Source organism: Colletotrichum lupini, chromosome 2, assembly GCF_023278565.1.
Source record: "Colletotrichum lupini chromosome 2, complete sequence".
Taxonomy (NCBI): domain Eukaryota; kingdom Fungi; phylum Ascomycota; class Sordariomycetes; order Glomerellales; family Glomerellaceae; genus Colletotrichum; species Colletotrichum lupini.
In genome coordinates, this window is record NC_064675.1 from 4,410,788 (window position 1) to 4,427,934 (window position 17,147).

Here is a 17,147-nt window from a genome sequence, read left to right on the forward strand (position 1 = left end):
AGGGGGCAAAGCAGGCGACTCAACCTTACTCACATTAAATCCTACTGAGAATAAGGTAGCTTAGAAGGGCGAACAAAAAACCCCCCCATCGACGGCTCAAGCCCGCCCTTCCTGCTCCATCCCGCCACGCTCAGGCATGCATGTAGAAAAGAAACCACCACATTCCACATCCCAAATCGAAAAGACGCCTCAACCGCCACGGTCCATAACATCACGCGCTTCCCATGCTCCCTTCCTAACCCAGGCAGTACCATCGCAGTCTAAATTTTGCGCCCCTCGTGGAAATTCCTTGTCTCGTCTATATATACAAAGAAAATGCACATCAAGCGTCGAACACCGTCGGAACATCGTAAAAGGTCAACGAATGAGCCCGAGACTTGCATTAGAAGAGCCCTCTCTTTTTTTCCACGCCGCCATTCCCTTGCACCAGGTGGCTGGGCCGCCCCGTAAATATTCACTCCCCCCAGAGTTGAGGCTAGACCTCCTCTGGAAAAGAGACTGCCGCACATATCTACACTCTCCCTCCCGTACTGAATCAAGAGACAAATCCTCCCTCTCCCTCTCGGCCCCCCGCACGTACCATTCTCCTCCTCAGCCGGACAATGCTTGTACTTTCCAGGTTGGGAAGAGATGCTTTGGCGGGGGGAGGGGGGCTGGAACTTTACCAACGAGGTCGAAATGGGCACTGCAAAACTTGATAGGCTACTCATCAATAGGGTGTTGATTCGGTCAACTTCAGCCAGAAAGGCAAATAAAACCCACGGACTGCGATGTAATTCGCTCTTTCGCCGTCAACGACCGTCATGACTTAGGACCTGCTCGGGAAATACTACGTACGCGGAATCGCATTCGCTGTTTGGGTTCCTTCAACCTTGTATAGCAAAGTTCATGGTTAGCTTTATTTCTCTCTCTAGGGGATACATCTTATCTGAGCGACATCGAAGCCTGTCCATCATCATTGTCATGGCATTGGTTGGTTCACATTCACAATAACAGCCACGATGGTTGGGAACCCAGCTGGCACAACGAGATTCAACAAGATTGGGTTTCAAGTGCCCACGTGGGGCTTTTATTCGTGCCGGCCATACAGATACATCTGTACTGTACTGAGTGAACCCAAACCCGGCTCACGAGAAGAGCCTACCAAACCATGCTCAACCCAATAAGTGGTATCCCAAACCAACGAAAAACCCGACCCAGAAAGTACTCCTGCAGCCAACCGCTCAACATGCAGCTCTCCCCTTTTTCCCATAGGACCAATCCTTTCTTTAGTAGAAAGACTCGACCATGGTGTCCTTGAGCTTCGTGTTGACGTTGTCCGGGCCCAGGCCCTCGCCCAGCCTGAATACACTCTCGATAACACTGAGTTCCGTCGCCGTGGTGTCCAAACCGGTCACGGCCATCCAGTCGTTGACAACCATACCCGAACCGACAACGTTGCTACCACGGTTGACACTGCCGGCCACGAGGGGCACCTGCAGCAAACTCGACAGCTCGTCCTGGTCTTGAATTGACGTCTTGGGGTGCACGAGGCCGCCCTGGTTCGTGAGCGACATGTACGAGCCGACGAGCACGTTGTCGGCAATGGTCTGGCGGAACACCTCGACACCGAGGACGTCGGCGATAATCTCCTCCGTCTCGCGCTCCAGATCGGGGTGGATGAGGGCGATGTGGTCGTTGGCAACAATGACGTTGCCGAGGGCGGAAAGACGCTCCTCTATTCTTTGGATGCGGACTTCATCTGGCAAGCTATTCCGGAGATGTTGGAGCTCCTGATCGGACGTTGTGTTTGGGACCAAAAGACCCTTGCGGTTGCTAGAAGCCGAGACCAGTCAGCAAAACTTGAAGCTCACGCGGGTTGTGAAGCCGTATGCCCAAAAAACGAACCCTCCTAAAGGATCCATCGCTTGTTGCTTACCCAGCTGTTAACCGGCCGATGATGCGGACACCGGCGATGCTTGCCCTGCAGATGGGGATGACACCCTGCAACTCGGCCTCGAATACACTGTAGAAGTTCTCGCTGGCACCCGGGGCGACGAGGGCGTAAGAGTTGGTGAGAGTTGCAAAGCAACCAATTCTAAAAAGGAGCAGAAAAGTCTCGCGTCAGCACGTCTGGTTGTACGGTAAAGAGCATCGCGGAGGGTGCGGGTTGCTGGAGCAAAGGCGTGCAGCACAATGGCGGGGTCGATCCGGCGGGGTTCTCTTACTCGTTGGAATTCTCGAATTGCGCGCGCACCGCCATGACTGTGGTTGTTTCGGGGGATACTCGATTACTGATTGTTGAGGGGGTTTGAAGGTGATGAGACTTTTACGGCTATAAAGACTCGTAAAAGATGCTTCGTTCGTGAGAAGAGGAAAATAAAAACCCTTGGCGCGGTCGTGTGGAAAAATTGTCGTTCGTCAAGGATCTTGTCGTGAGGGTGGTGTTGATGATGGAATTTTTGCAGTGGCGGAAGTCGCAATTAATAAAAAGCGACAATCGATAGAGAGCAAGGTGGGGCAATTACCTTAGCTGCTCAGGTCGACCACGGGTGCCAGCCCAGCACCAGTTCTTCACCACACTCAATGGGCTCTGCCTTCTCCTTTCTGGGCTTTCAGGTTTGCTTTCCATTGAGGGGAGGGGCGCCGGGCAGTGCGGGGCACACCGAGCGAGCTGTGTGGACCCTGATTCGCCTCAAACCGCCCTGGCTGCACAAAAAGAGTCAATTGTCGCTATATGGCTGATGAGTCACTCCGCATCAGAACCACACTACCTCACATTTCCCCGGTTCCTATTACAAACCAAGCCATAACCTGCCCTTTCAAGGTCCCTTTCCGCCGCGGCTGCATTGCCACTGTGACTCTTCGTCCTAATCCTGCAATCTTGCAGTCTAGAGCCGAGATAGTCTCTGCATAGGCTGACAGAGCCAGCCATTGGACAGTTCAGTTCCTGCCGCAGTAATATGCAACTGATGAATAGCATTTGTATCATCCCTCACCGTTTGAATCACCACATCAGTCACAGTCATAGCATTCACCAATGTATTGTGTTACTATTATGCTAGGCGGGCTCTCTGGGCTTGCTGTCCGCCAATCTCCTTCAATTGACCCCCTTAATTCCCTCCTTACGTCTTCTTGTGCTGGGCCAAAAACTCGTCTAAATCAACATGTATCCGTAACCCCTTGGACGACATCGTATTGAAGACGGACCGCAGCTCGAACTCGTCCATTACGCTGACGAGCGTCGTGTAGGCTTCGAGTGCCAGCTCCTTTGACCACGGACAATGGCGAAGACCTCGAAAAAACACATCCCTTGCCTTGGATCTAAGCTGTTGCCTCGCGTAGCTAAATTTGATGTAGCATCGCCATAGATCAGGATTGGACCTGCATGCCGGGCTGTCTAGTGCCCGCTCAAAGGCTGCTTGTGTGGAGTACACGTTGCCCCTCTGCAGCTCATATCGAATCGCAAAGACACGGTTGCTGATGCTATCATTGGCGTTCGTGAGAGCGACTTTTCGGAGAATGTCACGAACAGGGTCGTCAATGCCGAACGTGGTTGACGCCCACGAGAACAGGCTCAAGAAGATTGTGTTGCGTGGAAACAACTCAATGCACTGGCTGAGCTGATCTCGCAAATACGCACGCCGGAATGGTCTGCCTTGACGTTAACCTCGAGACATTTGGAGGAATTAGGACATGCTTACCCTCGGCTTGCATGGTGGTAAAGAAGCCTCGCAGCGACTTGAAGAAGTCTCTCATGCGTCGACGACTTAGTCTGACCTTGAGCACAGAGTTCTGAAGACGCGGTCCAGATTTTCTCCATCGCAGCCGAGATGCTTCCTTGCGCCTCTGATGCAGGCTCAGATCCTTCCTGGGCTGTGAGGTAGGCCAGCAATGCCAAGCTCTCGGCGGTAGCTATAGCTTCATCGAGCTGCTTCGTAGACATTTGATGCTCCAGAGTAGCCGATAATGATTGATGTACCTTGAGAAGTTGTGAAGGAGAGGGCGTGATTGCAAGGGCATTTCTCCAGGATTCGTCTGTCGCAGCACAGATACGCACCAAAGCTTGAGCATTATTCCCTCCGTGGAGTTCCAGCCAAGCCCAGGTATTCCATAACATTGAGCCATCGATGTTGTTGGAGGTCTAGTAGATGATCATTAGAGCCTGGCCGATAAAATGTACATTGGTGTAGTGTTAGCACTTACGGTAATCAAACCTGTCGCTGAGCCAACAACTTGGAGACCTATTCCCGCGTTGCCGTTGGAGAACTCGGCGAGAGCATAGGCATTGTATAGCCTGAGATTCGAGGGATCTTGCTTGATGAAAGTCTTTGCGCGCTTCTTGGTGTTGCTGGGATCATTGACAACTTCGATGGCCAGAGAGTACTCGGCCAGCTCCCGGTAGCTTCTCGACTTCAGCAGCAACCGAAGAGTGCTGGAGACCGCTGCTATGGTGACGGGTCCGTCAGACTCTTTGGACGTACTGGTCCACCCGCAAAACGGCGAAAACCATCCGGGACCAGCAAACAGCAAGTCAGCCGACAGCGCGTACCGAGATGCATCTTGCTTGAAAATTGGAACCAGCTTGGTTTCGTCTAGGACGTCGGATTCGTTGGGGCGCTGTAGTACGTCCTTCTCAAACAGCCTCATATTGCTCATGATCACTGTATCGTTCTCTGCAGCTTCCGTCCAGTCGCTGGTCCGGAATCCAGTGGGTAAACCGCAGAAGAGCAGGAAAGCATCAACTAGAGGCTTCCAAAGTGAGGGAACAACCTCTGACGGTATCACAAATAGTAACTCCTCAATGTCAGAGAACATAACAACACGGTAAGGGTCATCCTCGAGGACATCGTCGGTGGCTCGTGCCGGGTTCCTTGAGTTCGTCGCTCGAAGCCTTTCCGTTGCACCCCAGGACTTGTACACGTCTCGCGACTTGGGGACAGTATCGTCATCTGTCCGGGGTTCCGGAGGGTCGACAACGCCATCCATCTGGACGTAGTGGTTCCACCCGAGGGCATTGTCTTCTCCTATTCTTGGTGACTCGTCTTCCCAGAAGTCTTTGAACGAACTGACTATCTGAAGTTCTGCCATGGTGTCGCAGACCGCTGGCCGTTGCAAGTTGAGTTCCAGGAGCGCTTGCCAAGCTGCGACTGCGAGCTCGCGGAAGCCAGCATCGTACATGAACCTGGTTGTTCTGAGGAATACATAGACCATCTGCTCGTAGCGCTGGGTCTCTGCGTTACTTGCGAGGCGGCTTGGCCCGGGCGACATTGACACCATGGCCTGCTTGTAGACGGTCTGTAATCGATTGACCATGAGGGCTTTTATGTCGTTGTACTGGAACGCAACCAAATTCGCAAGTTTGTAGTCAGTTCTAGCCTTCCACAGACAAAAGCTATCATCATGCTTCTTCGCCAAATCCGCCCATTGGCTCTCGAGCTTTGAGGAAGACCAAACCTGTGCAGCTTCCAGCATCAAGCCAAGAAGGAGCCGTTCCTCATCTTCGGGCTTCTTTGCGTGAGACAGGGCAGACTCGAACATTGATATCTTGATTTCTGCAAAGCTGTGAACCTCGGCTTTGGTGGCGTCTCGGTCCAGGCTCCCGCCTGCATCAAGCAGCACGTCTTGATGATTGATCAGTTCAAACCAGGCTTCAATGTCTCCAGGGTGCTCCTTGACCCGACGGGACAATTGAATCGACCGTTGTCTCAGGGGATCATCGGATCCGACGTCGAAATCGCCACCTTCGGCATCTGAATCGAAGTCGATATCGCTGTCGGAAAATTCATGAGCCTTGGCCTTGCCTTTGATCGACCTGTACGCCGTCTTCTCATCCTCTGATGATCCCGGCGACTCGGCGCGCTGTCGCTTCGATGACTTGCTCAGTGGAACAAAGTCCTCCTCAGCAAGATGTACATCGGTACCACTGGGACTGCTGCGTACGCGTATACGAAACGGCTTTGCACGGTGAGTCTTGGATTGGAAAAGAGCTCGATCTCGCAGCGTCGAGGTTCCTTCTCCCGGCTGTCGAATACTGAAGCGCTCCTGCGGGCCGTCTCGATGAATGTACAGATATCCACCTGAGCCAAGGACTCGTCCACGGCCACTGCGGCGGTACAGGGGCACGCGAGAACGATCATTGCCGCCGTATCTTCTGATTAAGGGGTCGCCCTTTTTGTCAAAGAAGAAAAGACCATCGCCGGGCTTGTCTTTCAGAACAGGTGCTACCTCGACTCTCTTGACCAGAGCTCGTTCTTGGCTGGGACTGCGACTCCGACTTCGTTTGCGATGTTGCCGACGATGCTCGGATTCATGCTTCGAACGGTCATTGTGGCGTCGAGACTCATGACGAGCTCGTTCTTCCTTGGGCTTCTCTTCTCTATTCTTCTTCCGGCCGCGGGAACGCTCACTTGAAGAAGGTGGTGCTGCACCCGGGGCTTTGGGCTTGAACGACGAGAACTTCGGCACCGTCAACTTTTTATCCCCAGGCTCCGACATATCGACGACACCGGCCCGCAGCTCACCGAATCATGATTAATACCGAGAGTGAACTCGGCGTCGCGGCTGCCTGCTAATGTAAGCGGCTGACTGGGAGTACGCCCTGATGTCCAACTGCGCAAAGTTGATGCGTGTGATGTGCTCTGGTGGCTATTGGCTACGGTGATGAACCAGAACGACGTCAAGGATACCGTGGCGTAAGTCGCGTTGTCGGCTTGACGGTGGCGGAAACGGGCAATTGTTGGTACTGGAGTACGGAGTACTGTAGAAACGTGGGGGTTTGGCAGCGATCGACCTCACGCATAAGGCAGAAATTAGAACACAGAACACGACAACCTTAATCGAACGGTAGCAGCCACGCAGCGTCGCACCTCACCGTTAAAGAAACCTGGGCATGTGTGGTTTGGTTTTCGGAGCTACGGCTGGCATTGAGCGCCTTCAACGGTACGGAAAATTGGGTACAGGGACCGTGGCATGTGATTGGCTTGCCCATCTTATGTAAGTCACCTGGGGTTCACTCTGCCTCTGCGAGTGGAAGAACCATGAAAACAGGACCAGGCCCAGGATTTTGGTTCTGATGGGCCTCGGCTCTGTCTCTGAATCCAATTATTCGGAAACGAGGACTAAACGGGTCGACCGGTCCGCTTGAAAATAGATGACAGGCAGGAATGGCGATGGCGATGGCTTTGAAAGCTTTGATGTCGTTGTTGATGAGGGTGTCATGTCTTAATCTGACTGACACTGGCTGACTGCTCTTGGGACTAGTATAGTGCCAGTCAACATAGGATTAAGGCCAAAGCAATCGAAGCACCACGCCAAGTTGGAGGGTTGGATGGTTGGATGAAGGATGGGCAGAGTTCGGAACATTCCAGGATGGGGACGTGGAGAGCGACCCGTGACTGAGGACTTGAGGCGCTGGAACGGGACAAGGGTGGGATTCGGGATTGACAGTCGCTTGACTCACGCACCTTGCAGACGTGGGATTGGATACGGATTGCACTCGGAATGATGCCCTGGAGGAAGGCGGTATGGGGGATAAGTTGGCATCGGCGCACCGCACCTTGGTAAGCATGGTGAAATACCTTATACCCTAGAAATGTGCCTTTGCTGCAATCCAGCATGAAAAAGGGCGGTGGAGGGGAGCGGGAAACAATGAGTGAGTCGGCAATTTGGGTAATGGAGGGACAGTACGTACTCCGTACTCACGGAGTGGTGAAAAAGATGAGGGACGGCCGCAATGGTGCAATCTCAGGGTCCTCGGTCGATCTGACCGTTTCGGCGGGAAATGCGCTAGGCGTCAGCCAATTACTGCGTCTAAATGTCTTGCAGAAGCATCCACCCTAAGGGTCACCCGGTGCAAATGACCTCAGAGCCAAGAACGCCCTCCCACCGCTACGAATTATTTACACACTTTGCGGCACTGCCAAACTGTTCAGGGTGGATCACGCTCTTACAACTTACCGCGCGTGCCCCCGGCGCAAATACGCTGCACAGCCCAACCTGGCCAACCTTTGGTGTCCCTTGTGGCCCTTGGGGCCTTGGGGGGCATTCGGGAAAGTGGACGGGCGACAGCTCCATCTCGAGGCCTGCCGCACCTTCTAGCACCCGTCTGGGTATTTCGTACTACGGAGTAGAATAACCAAACTATCGGGGCACCTTGCGGCTTTCTCCCCAGCTTCTTTTCAAGTAGATGGCTACTTTTATTCTTTTCCCCTAAACATCCTCCTCCTTATCCTCCTCCTCCTCCTTCTTCTTTCTCGTCTTGCCCACCCTCCAGCGTTCTCCCCCGGCCTCGCCGTGTACACACCCGGCGACGCAGTATACACGCCAAGGAACATGTCTCGCCCGCGATAGTCATCCGCCTACACGTTTCGTCGCATCTGACACCGAACCCCACGTCGTGATCCTGTCTCCCGCCTCCCCCAACCTTGCGCTTGCTGTGCTCAAGGTTGTCTGCAGCCTTGGAACTTGGAACGCCTACCAAGTTCACTAGGTTCACGTGCTAAAACTTCAGCTTGCTTCAACCTAAAACCATACAGCTTGCTTATCAGGACAGCCTTCCCTTCGAGGCTTCCGCAGCTACCCCTGATCATCTTTTGTCCAAAGCCCAGATTCTAGACTACTTGACTGCGTCGAATGCTATCCCATCTTCCTGAAAGCTGCAAGCTTCCGCTCTTTTGCCAACTAACATCAACCTTGCCTGGACTGCCGCCAAAAGTTGCTGGTTGAGTCGAAATATCCAAGATTCGAAACAAACTCCAGAACTCAAACGGTTCGAGCCGTCTTCACACACACCTACTGCGTAGTCAGCCCAATTATGGCGGAATTACCGGACGATAACGCGCCTTCGGGCCCTCCCTCGCCGATGAGTACGCGACGACCGAGATTCGACTCTCGGAGAAGCTCGGTCGGAGGAGAGCCGGATGAGCGCTCCCCTCTGCTTCTGGGTGGCGCAAGATCAAGAAGGCGTCTTCACCAATCCGGTCCGGAGAGCCCAAAGTATCTGACTCCGGGCCTGTCAAGAAATCATAGCACTGCCGGTATGTCGTTCCGATGTTTTCACATGCTGCGTCTGTATCAGGAAACCGAGAAACCAAAAAGGCTAACTTGCACCCTCGCTATCCCAGGGAGCATCAGAAGTTTACACCACAGTCGCAACCCGTCCTTGGGCCAACGCCTCTCACATGCCTTCTCCGACTTTCCCGATCCGATGAGCGAGTCGAAACGATCAATACAACCCAACGAGCGCGTATGGTACGATCAGTTTACATCCACCGACTGGGTCCATGATAATATCATCGATGCCCACCGAGTCAAGGCTCTGAAGATGCGCAAGGACTTTCGGGGAAGGTTATATGCCATCTTCGACGCTTCACAAGGATGGATTCTGAGTGCGCTATGCGGTTTCATCGTCGCCCTCGTCGCCTACGTAGTCAACTTATCGGAAGCCACTGTCTTCGATTATAAGTACGGATATTGCGCGCGGGGCTGGTACATTAGCGAGAGAGTATGTTTTACTGCAACCAAAGACTTTTAGAAGACGCTAACGCTGTGTATAGAATTGCTGTCCGAAGCAAGGCCCTTGCGAAGATTGGCAAACCTGGTCCGAGGTTTTGAGGTTTTGGCCATTTGGAGATGTAGGCACCGAATTCACCATCTATTTGGTTGGCTGCGTTAGCTTGGCAGGCATCGCCTGTGCCATGACCTTGACCACAAAGACCGTGGTACCCTCGGCATACCGGATGACGACGTTCGACGAAAACCTCGCGGCAGAGCTTGCGCCGTACGCAGACGATCCGACGAGCGACGAAAGCCCGACTCCCCCAGAAGTCGTTGAGGCGATTGAGGCCGCTGTACCTCCCCCGATGGTGTATTACTCTGCTGCCGGGAGTGGGGTGGCCGAAGTGCGTGTCATTCTCAGTGGTTTTGTCCTGCACGGTTTCCTCGGTGTGAAAACCTTGGTCATCAAGTCTGCCGCTCTCATTCTCAGTGTGGCGTCCGGCCTCAGCCTCGGCAAAGAAGGCCCCTACGTGCACATTGCTACCTGTATTGGAAACATTGCTTGCCGTCTCTTTTCCAAGTATGACAAGAACGATGCCAAGAGGCGCGAGGTGTTGTCTGCAGCTGCAGCTGCAGGTGTGGCCGTCGCTTTTGGCGCTCCTCTAGGAGGTGTTCTCTTCGGTCTCGAGGAAGTCTCGTATTTCTTCCCAGCGAAGACACTCTTCCGCACCTTCTTCTGCTGTATTGTAGCCGCACTATCGTTGAAGTTCCTCAACCCCTACGGCACACACAAGATTGTAATGTTCCAAGTCAAGTATGTGGCAGATTGGCACTACTTTGAGATCGTCTTCTATATCGTCATCGGCATCCTGGGTGGTGCTGCCGGTGCTCTTTTCATCAAAGCCTCTAAGCACTGGGCCAAATCATTCAGAAGGATCACTTTCATCAAGACGTATCCAATGCTCGAGGTACTTCTGGTTGCTGTCGTCACCGGTATCATGAGTTATTGGAACGTCCACACAAAGCAGCCTGTGGCCAAACTGATGCTTAACCTTGCAGCCCCATGTCACGACGGCTCCGGTCGCGAAGACTATGGCCTCTGCCCAACTGCTATGAAGGACATTCCACCTGTGCTTCTCAGCCTTTTCACTGCATTCCTTATCAAAGGTTTCTTGACGATCATCACGTTTGGCATTGTAAGTACGTCCATTTCCCAATTTGATCACCATTCTAATACCCTCTCAGAAAGTTCCTGCCGGTATCTACGTTCCGTCCATGGTGGTCGGCGGTCTCATGGGCAGACTTGTCGGCCATGTGGTGCAGTACATGGTTCTGCTTTGGCCCGACTTTGGGTTGTGGGGGGCATGTGCCGCAAAGGAGGCGGGATCCTGCATTCAGCCGGGAGTATACGGTCTCATTGCTGCTGGATCAACCATGTGCGGTGTAACCCGACTCTCAGTTACACTTGCAGTCATTCTGTTCGAGCTTACCGGCAGCTTGGATTATGTTCTGCCATTCTCTCTGGCAATCTTGGTGGCCAAGTGGACTGCGGACGCCATTGAGCCGAACAGCATCTACGTAAGTTGCAGAAATGCGTTGAGTTCGGGCGGCTACTGACTATGATAGGATCTCCTGACAAGCATGAACTCGTACCCCTTCTTGGACAACAAGCACAAGCCCATTTTCACTTCGGATCTTGCAGACATCGTTCCTCGTGTCCGACGTGAACGCGTCATTGACATCAGCGCCTCTCCAGTGGTGTCTGCAGTCAGCCTTCGCAGCAAGTTGCAGACCCTCCACAGAGCTGGAGAGATTGACGGAGGTCTTCCCATCATCCGGGATGGCATCCTTGTTGGCCTAATCCCCGCTCCAGACTTGGAATTTGCTCTCGATAACTTGGATGACGAGGCATCAAGCATGTGCTTGATGGCCCAAGTTGCAACCATTGAGGACTCTGATGATGATGATGGTGAGACGGACAAGACTGATTTTACTCCATACATCGACCCTGTAAGTGGCCATCGGACCTTGCGAGTGATATCGAGGCTAATTCTCGTCAACAGGCACCTGTGGCTTTGGACATGCGATCCCCTATGGATCTTGTTTACGAGTGTTTCGTCAAGCTCGGTCTGCGCTTCGTGTGTGTGCTGAAGAATGGACGTTATGCAGGAATGGTGCGTAATTTCTTGATTGTTTGACGAGTTCTTTTGGCTAATTCTATTTCAGGTACATAAGAAGAGCTTCGTGAGATACATGCGGGATCTTGAGGAGAAGGAGGGCCATTGATCTGGTGTCCATTTCTGGAGCAACAAACCAGAAGTTTGGGCTCAAATCACCTTTGCATTATGTTTTTGCACCTTGCCAGCATTTTCACCTCCGACATGTTTGGATACATTGTCAGAGACGGAGGAAGTCTGTTTTAGTTTTTGCATACCGCCCATGTTTCGATACTTGCGGCTTAGCGTGCCTGGGTATGGCGTTCATATCATGTTTCTCTTTAAGATACTGTCTCCTAGAGCATTCCTGGATGATCGACTGTGCTCGAACCTGGATGTATAGCATTTTCTCTTTGGCTGGGAAAGAAGGACAGAATACTTGGGGAAAGGCTAGAATGATTATTGTGCACATAAAGAGTGTCGTCGCAACAAATGCACGAAAGTAACCGCAGCAGACAGAGTCTCATTTCCCAATCTTTCGAGACCGCTTTGAGTGAGGTTTTGGTGAAGCGATATAATTGAACAGATGTGTCAGTTAACCGGCCAAAGCCCCCCGTAGGCCGGGCATTGGCCATTCCCGTCATCGAAGATAACCTTCGGCATCCGGCGCGCATCCCCTCGGCCGCCGAAGTGGAGTCCTTCAACCGGCTTCGGCCCGACCGGACCCAGCCCGGGCTTGTCGCCACCGGGCAGAACAATTGCACTGGAGCGGGAGGTTAATGCCAATCCTGTCTTATGCGCTTCATTCTACACTTTGGTCAAGTAGGCAACACACGCCGACGGCGAGAGGAGGGGCGAAATTCAATCTCTTAGTTTAGGTATGGCGCAAGAACCGGCAACCTTTCCCGGTTCCGGTTCTCCGGTCCCGTCATCGGTCGGTGGGTTTTTTGATTCGGCGAAGCGCTAAGGGTAGTCCCCAGATATTTGCCCCTGGTGGTGGAGATGTTCGTTTCCACCTGGGGGGGGGATTTATTCTCCATTTCTTATCAAGGTATCTGTATCAATGGGGCTGGTGCTTATCGCCTGATCTTTGTGGTTTGCAATGCGACGGAATCACACCGGGGTTTTGGAGGGTGAATTGAGAGGATAACATCAGTACATCTGGGGGAAAGAGGGTTGATGTGGCGAAAAGTAGTTTGAGAATGTTCATGAGGCTGAAGATGCGCCAAAGACGGCATAAAGGACCAACTTGGAGGCGATTGTGCGCAAAGCGAACCGATTGGGCGAAATCTGGGGTACGTTCACCGCGGTAGCGCGCTTCCTTTGCCCAGGAGGAGAAGATACCTCCTGCACCCAAGCTCCAACAGAGTTTCGTCGTATCAGGATGAACATGGCCGAGCTTCCTATAACTAACGCAAGCTACTTACACCTGCCGAATGTGTTGATTCTCTGAAAGAGCAAGTCTGCCCGAGTGTGAAGTTTCTCGGTTCTAAAGAGTGTCAACCTGCCTAAAGTGATAAGTCTGTGCCTATTCACGCCGTTTACGCGAGCCGCTGCTGGCTTTGCCGCAGGTTATCTACTACGGGAGTAAGGTAAGGTACTTAGGGGAAGCGAGGACAAGAGAAGGCGGTGGCGGCGTAAACGGCGTAAATTACCCCTCCAAACCAAGGCCCGTGTGTAAGGCAAGGTACCTCAGCAAGGCAGTGTGTCACTGCTATGTGTGTGTGAGGTCAGGCCCAAGGACCCCAGCTTTCAATCTGCCCCACATTTCCCTTGACTGGCACGTAATCTTGGCAGGTCTCCCCGTCATCGCATTCGCTGGGAGTTGAGAGACCTTGCCGTGCTTGCAACCTTAGCTTCTTCCCCCGACCAGCAAGAAGATACCAATCTTTCCGCAATAGATAGGTGAGGTAGCTGAGGGAGTGGCGCTCGGTCTGGTCGTTGCGGTCAGGAAATCCAAGGGCAAAGGTACCTTACCTTGACTCAAATCCAGACCAGGGGACCAAAGCTCGAAACAAGACACATCCGTACTACATGCGCTACTGCGGCTGCTGCTACCACCTATCTAAGGTGCATCCGTACTTGCTCTCCACCACCGGCAACGGCAACGCGGCGTCGAGTACGGCAGACTGCAAGAGGCACTCCGCCAAAACACTTTTTTTATATATTAAAGCAGAAATCGTTTTTTACGGTTACCTTACTACCTAGGATAGGGTTTAGACTAGTATAATAACCTATAAATAGGGGTTATAGAGATTTATAGTTTAAGGGATATTTTAATTTCGTAATATATTAAACTATATAGTAGTATATAAAATTATATAATATCGTACCCTAATATAAAAGTTTTTCTTCTCTTTATAACTTTATTATAGAAGTAACTACTACTTTTTACCTTTTTATAAATAAAAATTACTCTTTACTTAAGTTATTAAACTAATAGCTCGTTTATAAATATTATAATATAAATTTATAATAACTTTTAATTTTTATATAAGACGTTACTAAACTAATTAACCTTAAAATACCTCTTTATAAAGCTATTCTAAAACGACTAATTAATAATAATACTTATATAAGCTTTGCCCTTTTTATATAATAAGAACGTATAAATATATAAGCCTTAATATTAATAAAATCTCTTTTTACGGGCTTAAAAGAGCGGGAACGAAGTATTTAGTAAATAAAAAAAGAGCTAAAGTAATTACTAATAATTATTATTTTTATTATATTATATAACATATCCTTTTTTAAGAACGAACTTAACGGTTTCTAAATAACGACTTATACTAATATTTAAGTTATTAAAAAGTTTATTAAGAAAGTTTAGTTTAATTACTTTTTAACGTTTACTTTATATTAAGATATAATGCGATCTATTATTTTATATTTTATAATAAACTAATAAATTCTTTTAATAAAGTAAATAGTATTTCTAATTAATATAAAGAATCCTTATAATATTTTAAAGTATTATAAAGTAATATATAAAGCTATAAGTTTAGAGAGATTCCTTTTTAAAACTTCGATCTTATATAAAAAAGATAATTACTAACTTTTTATTATTTTTTAAATTAGAATTAAGTCGCTAGTTATTAAACTTTAGTTAATAAAAAAGGGAAAAGGTTATATAAAGCTAATTATAACTAAAACTTTAAGTAAAACGACGTATAGAAATATTTTAAAAACACGGCTTTTAATAGGTATTAGTATTAAATTAACGATAAAAATTAAGGAGGAATTATTAATTAAGTAAGAAAAGAAGATTATTAAAAAGGAGGTAAAGGCTAAGAAAAAGGATAAAAAGGATAAAAACGATAGGAAAGACGAGATTATAATAGTTCAATAAGAAAATAAAGTTTATAATAATAAATAACTTAGTATATTATAAGGATAGAAACGAGCATTCTCGTTAGTAAATAGTTTAGAATAAACTATAATTATATTTATAATTCCTTTTCGTCCTTAGTATTACTTATAATTACGAAGCTATTTAATACTTTAAAATTAATTTTAAAATCTTTTAATCTTTACTTAACCTATATAATACTACCCTATAGTTTACTAAATAAAATAACTTTTAATTAGAGCTTATTATATATATACTACTTTAAATAAATACGAAGATATTAATACGCTTTAAAATAAAAATAATTAGCCTCGCTAAACTTCGTATTTTTAGCTAATATAGTTAGGGAGCCCTTAATAATTAAGGTATAAATTTATAAAGTAACTTAAAAAAAATATATATCTAAATTATTATTATTCTAAATAGCGTTTAATAATTATTAAACTTAGTCTTAATTAATTAGCTATATAAAGTTTTATATAGTTCGTAATATAAGTTAATAGTATAATTACTATAGCTAACTAAAAATAACGTAAGAGCGACCTTTTTAATAACGAATTCGATAAGAGTTTTAAATTTATACAAAGTTAATAAAATTAGAACGAATTAGTAATATATACGTAAATAAAAGTACAATTTAGTTAGAGAGTATATTTATATAAAATAGCCCTTAGAACTTAAGTAGTTAGAAGTATTTTTATAAACGTAAGTATACTTATATATATTAAAATATATATTACTTACTCACTAATATATTAATCTATTTTGATAAAAACGATTTTACTAACTCTTAATCTTAACGTTATAAATACTTTTACTAAAGATTTAGTAATTACGGAATATAATTAGACTTTTTATTATTAAACGGTATTATAAAAGGTAGTAATAAATACTAAATATAAGAACGGTTTCTTTTCCTTAGTCTAAACGAACTTATAATAATATAAATCCTCGTTATTAAATAATAGTAAGATATTATATAAGTATATTCCGGGACGTATAAGTAAAAACCCCTATATAGAACTATATAATAAACTACGAATAAGTATTAATACTAATATAGATTTTAAATCTAAATAGTAAAAGCTTATTATACGTATTTAAAAACTAAATATAATTTAGTCTAAGAGTCGTAAACCTTTTATAACGGTACCTTATCTTACTTAACTAATCTTAAACTTATTATAAAAAGGTTTTATAATATATAAAGTATAGTTTATCTTAGCTAATAATATAAGCTTATTAGCGAACTTATATATAAAAATACTCTCTACTATACTTTTTAATACGGTAAGTAACTTTTAGTATACTAAAAAAGAACTTTTTTAATTATTATTATATAATTACGAGCTATTTTAGTATTTATCGTTACTAAAGCTAATTCTATTAACGAAGTATTAATAATCTTATAGTTATAATTATAAATCCTTTAGACTAGAGTTAAAAAAGGATATTTTTATTATTTAAACATTATTAAAAGAATAATTCTTAAATACGAATTAATAGATCCTTAGAAAAGACCGTATACTCTTCTCATCGTAAGTCCTATTTCGTAAGTTAACGTTCAAAAGTTCGCTTTATAATTCTAATATTAGAAACTATAAAAATATATATAATAATTATATTATAAGTTTAATTACTTTTTAACTTTATAATAATTATTGTTTAATATAATAAAAAATTAATACGCGGTCGTACTATTTTAAAAAAGTAGTAATATATAAAGTAAGAAATTAAGAAAGAAATTTTAAGTAAGGGGTAAATATTTATATATAATTATAGTAATATATAGGGGTATCCTTTTACTTATAAGGTCTTATAAGTATATATATAGAAATATAGACGCTTATAGGGATTTATAACGCTAAAAAGGATAGAAAAGTATATAATAATAATATACAATAAATAAAAGTTCTATAATTTTATTAAAAATATTAAACTTTAGGGGGAGCTTTTATATAGTTAGTTACGGCCTCTTATAAGCTAAACTAAGCGCGTATACTCTAGCTTATAGTTAATAAGTACCCTATAACTCTATAAAGGCCTTATTACCTAGGTATTAAGCCTAATCGTATTATATTTTAATATATACTTATATAAACTCTTATATTATACTATATAAGAATATTAAATTAATTACTCCTTATTTAAAGTATATATAAGTT

The 17,147-nt window shown here is 46.4% G+C and overlaps 4 protein-coding genes across 4 annotated transcripts; 2 read left to right on the forward strand and 2 right to left on the reverse strand.

Annotated features, from left to right (window-relative positions):
• Window positions 1–1,268: 1,268 nt before the first annotated feature.
• On the reverse strand, window positions 1,269–2,242 carry CLUP02_03644 (eIF-6 family protein; the record flags this gene model as incomplete). Its single annotated transcript, XM_049282663.1, has 3 exons — window positions 1,269–1,815; window positions 1,919–2,077; window positions 2,208–2,242. The coding sequence occupies 3 exons, from the start codon at window positions 2,240–2,242 to the stop codon at window positions 1,269–1,271; spliced, it is 741 nt and encodes a 246-aa protein (XP_049139806.1).
• Window positions 2,243–3,104: 862 nt separating this feature from the next.
• On the reverse strand, window positions 3,105–6,477 carry CLUP02_03645 (uncharacterized protein; the record flags this gene model as incomplete). The annotated part of the gene is made up of 3 exons (XM_049282664.1): window positions 3,105–3,633; window positions 3,684–4,123; window positions 4,186–6,477. 3 exons carry the CDS (start codon window positions 6,475–6,477, stop codon window positions 3,105–3,107), a joined length of 3,261 nt encoding a protein of 1,086 aa, XP_049139807.1.
• Window positions 6,478–8,794: 2,317 nt separating this feature from the next.
• On the forward strand, window positions 8,795–11,763 carry CLUP02_03646 (voltage gated chloride channel; the record flags this gene model as incomplete). The annotated part of the gene is made up of 7 exons (XM_049282665.1): window positions 8,795–9,017; window positions 9,105–9,484; window positions 9,552–10,673; window positions 10,723–11,055; window positions 11,104–11,487; window positions 11,541–11,651; window positions 11,704–11,763. The coding sequence occupies 7 exons, from the start codon at window positions 8,795–8,797 to the stop codon at window positions 11,761–11,763; spliced, it is 2,613 nt and encodes an 870-aa protein (XP_049139808.1).
• A 59-nt stretch (window positions 11,764–11,822) lies between these two features.
• Window positions 11,823–12,413, forward strand: CLUP02_03647 (uncharacterized protein; the record flags this gene model as incomplete). The annotated part of the gene is made up of 2 exons (XM_049282666.1): window positions 11,823–11,889; window positions 12,229–12,413. The coding sequence occupies 2 exons, from the start codon at window positions 11,823–11,825 to the stop codon at window positions 12,411–12,413; spliced, it is 252 nt and encodes an 83-aa protein (XP_049139809.1).
• Window positions 12,414–17,147: the final 4,734 nt, after the last annotated feature.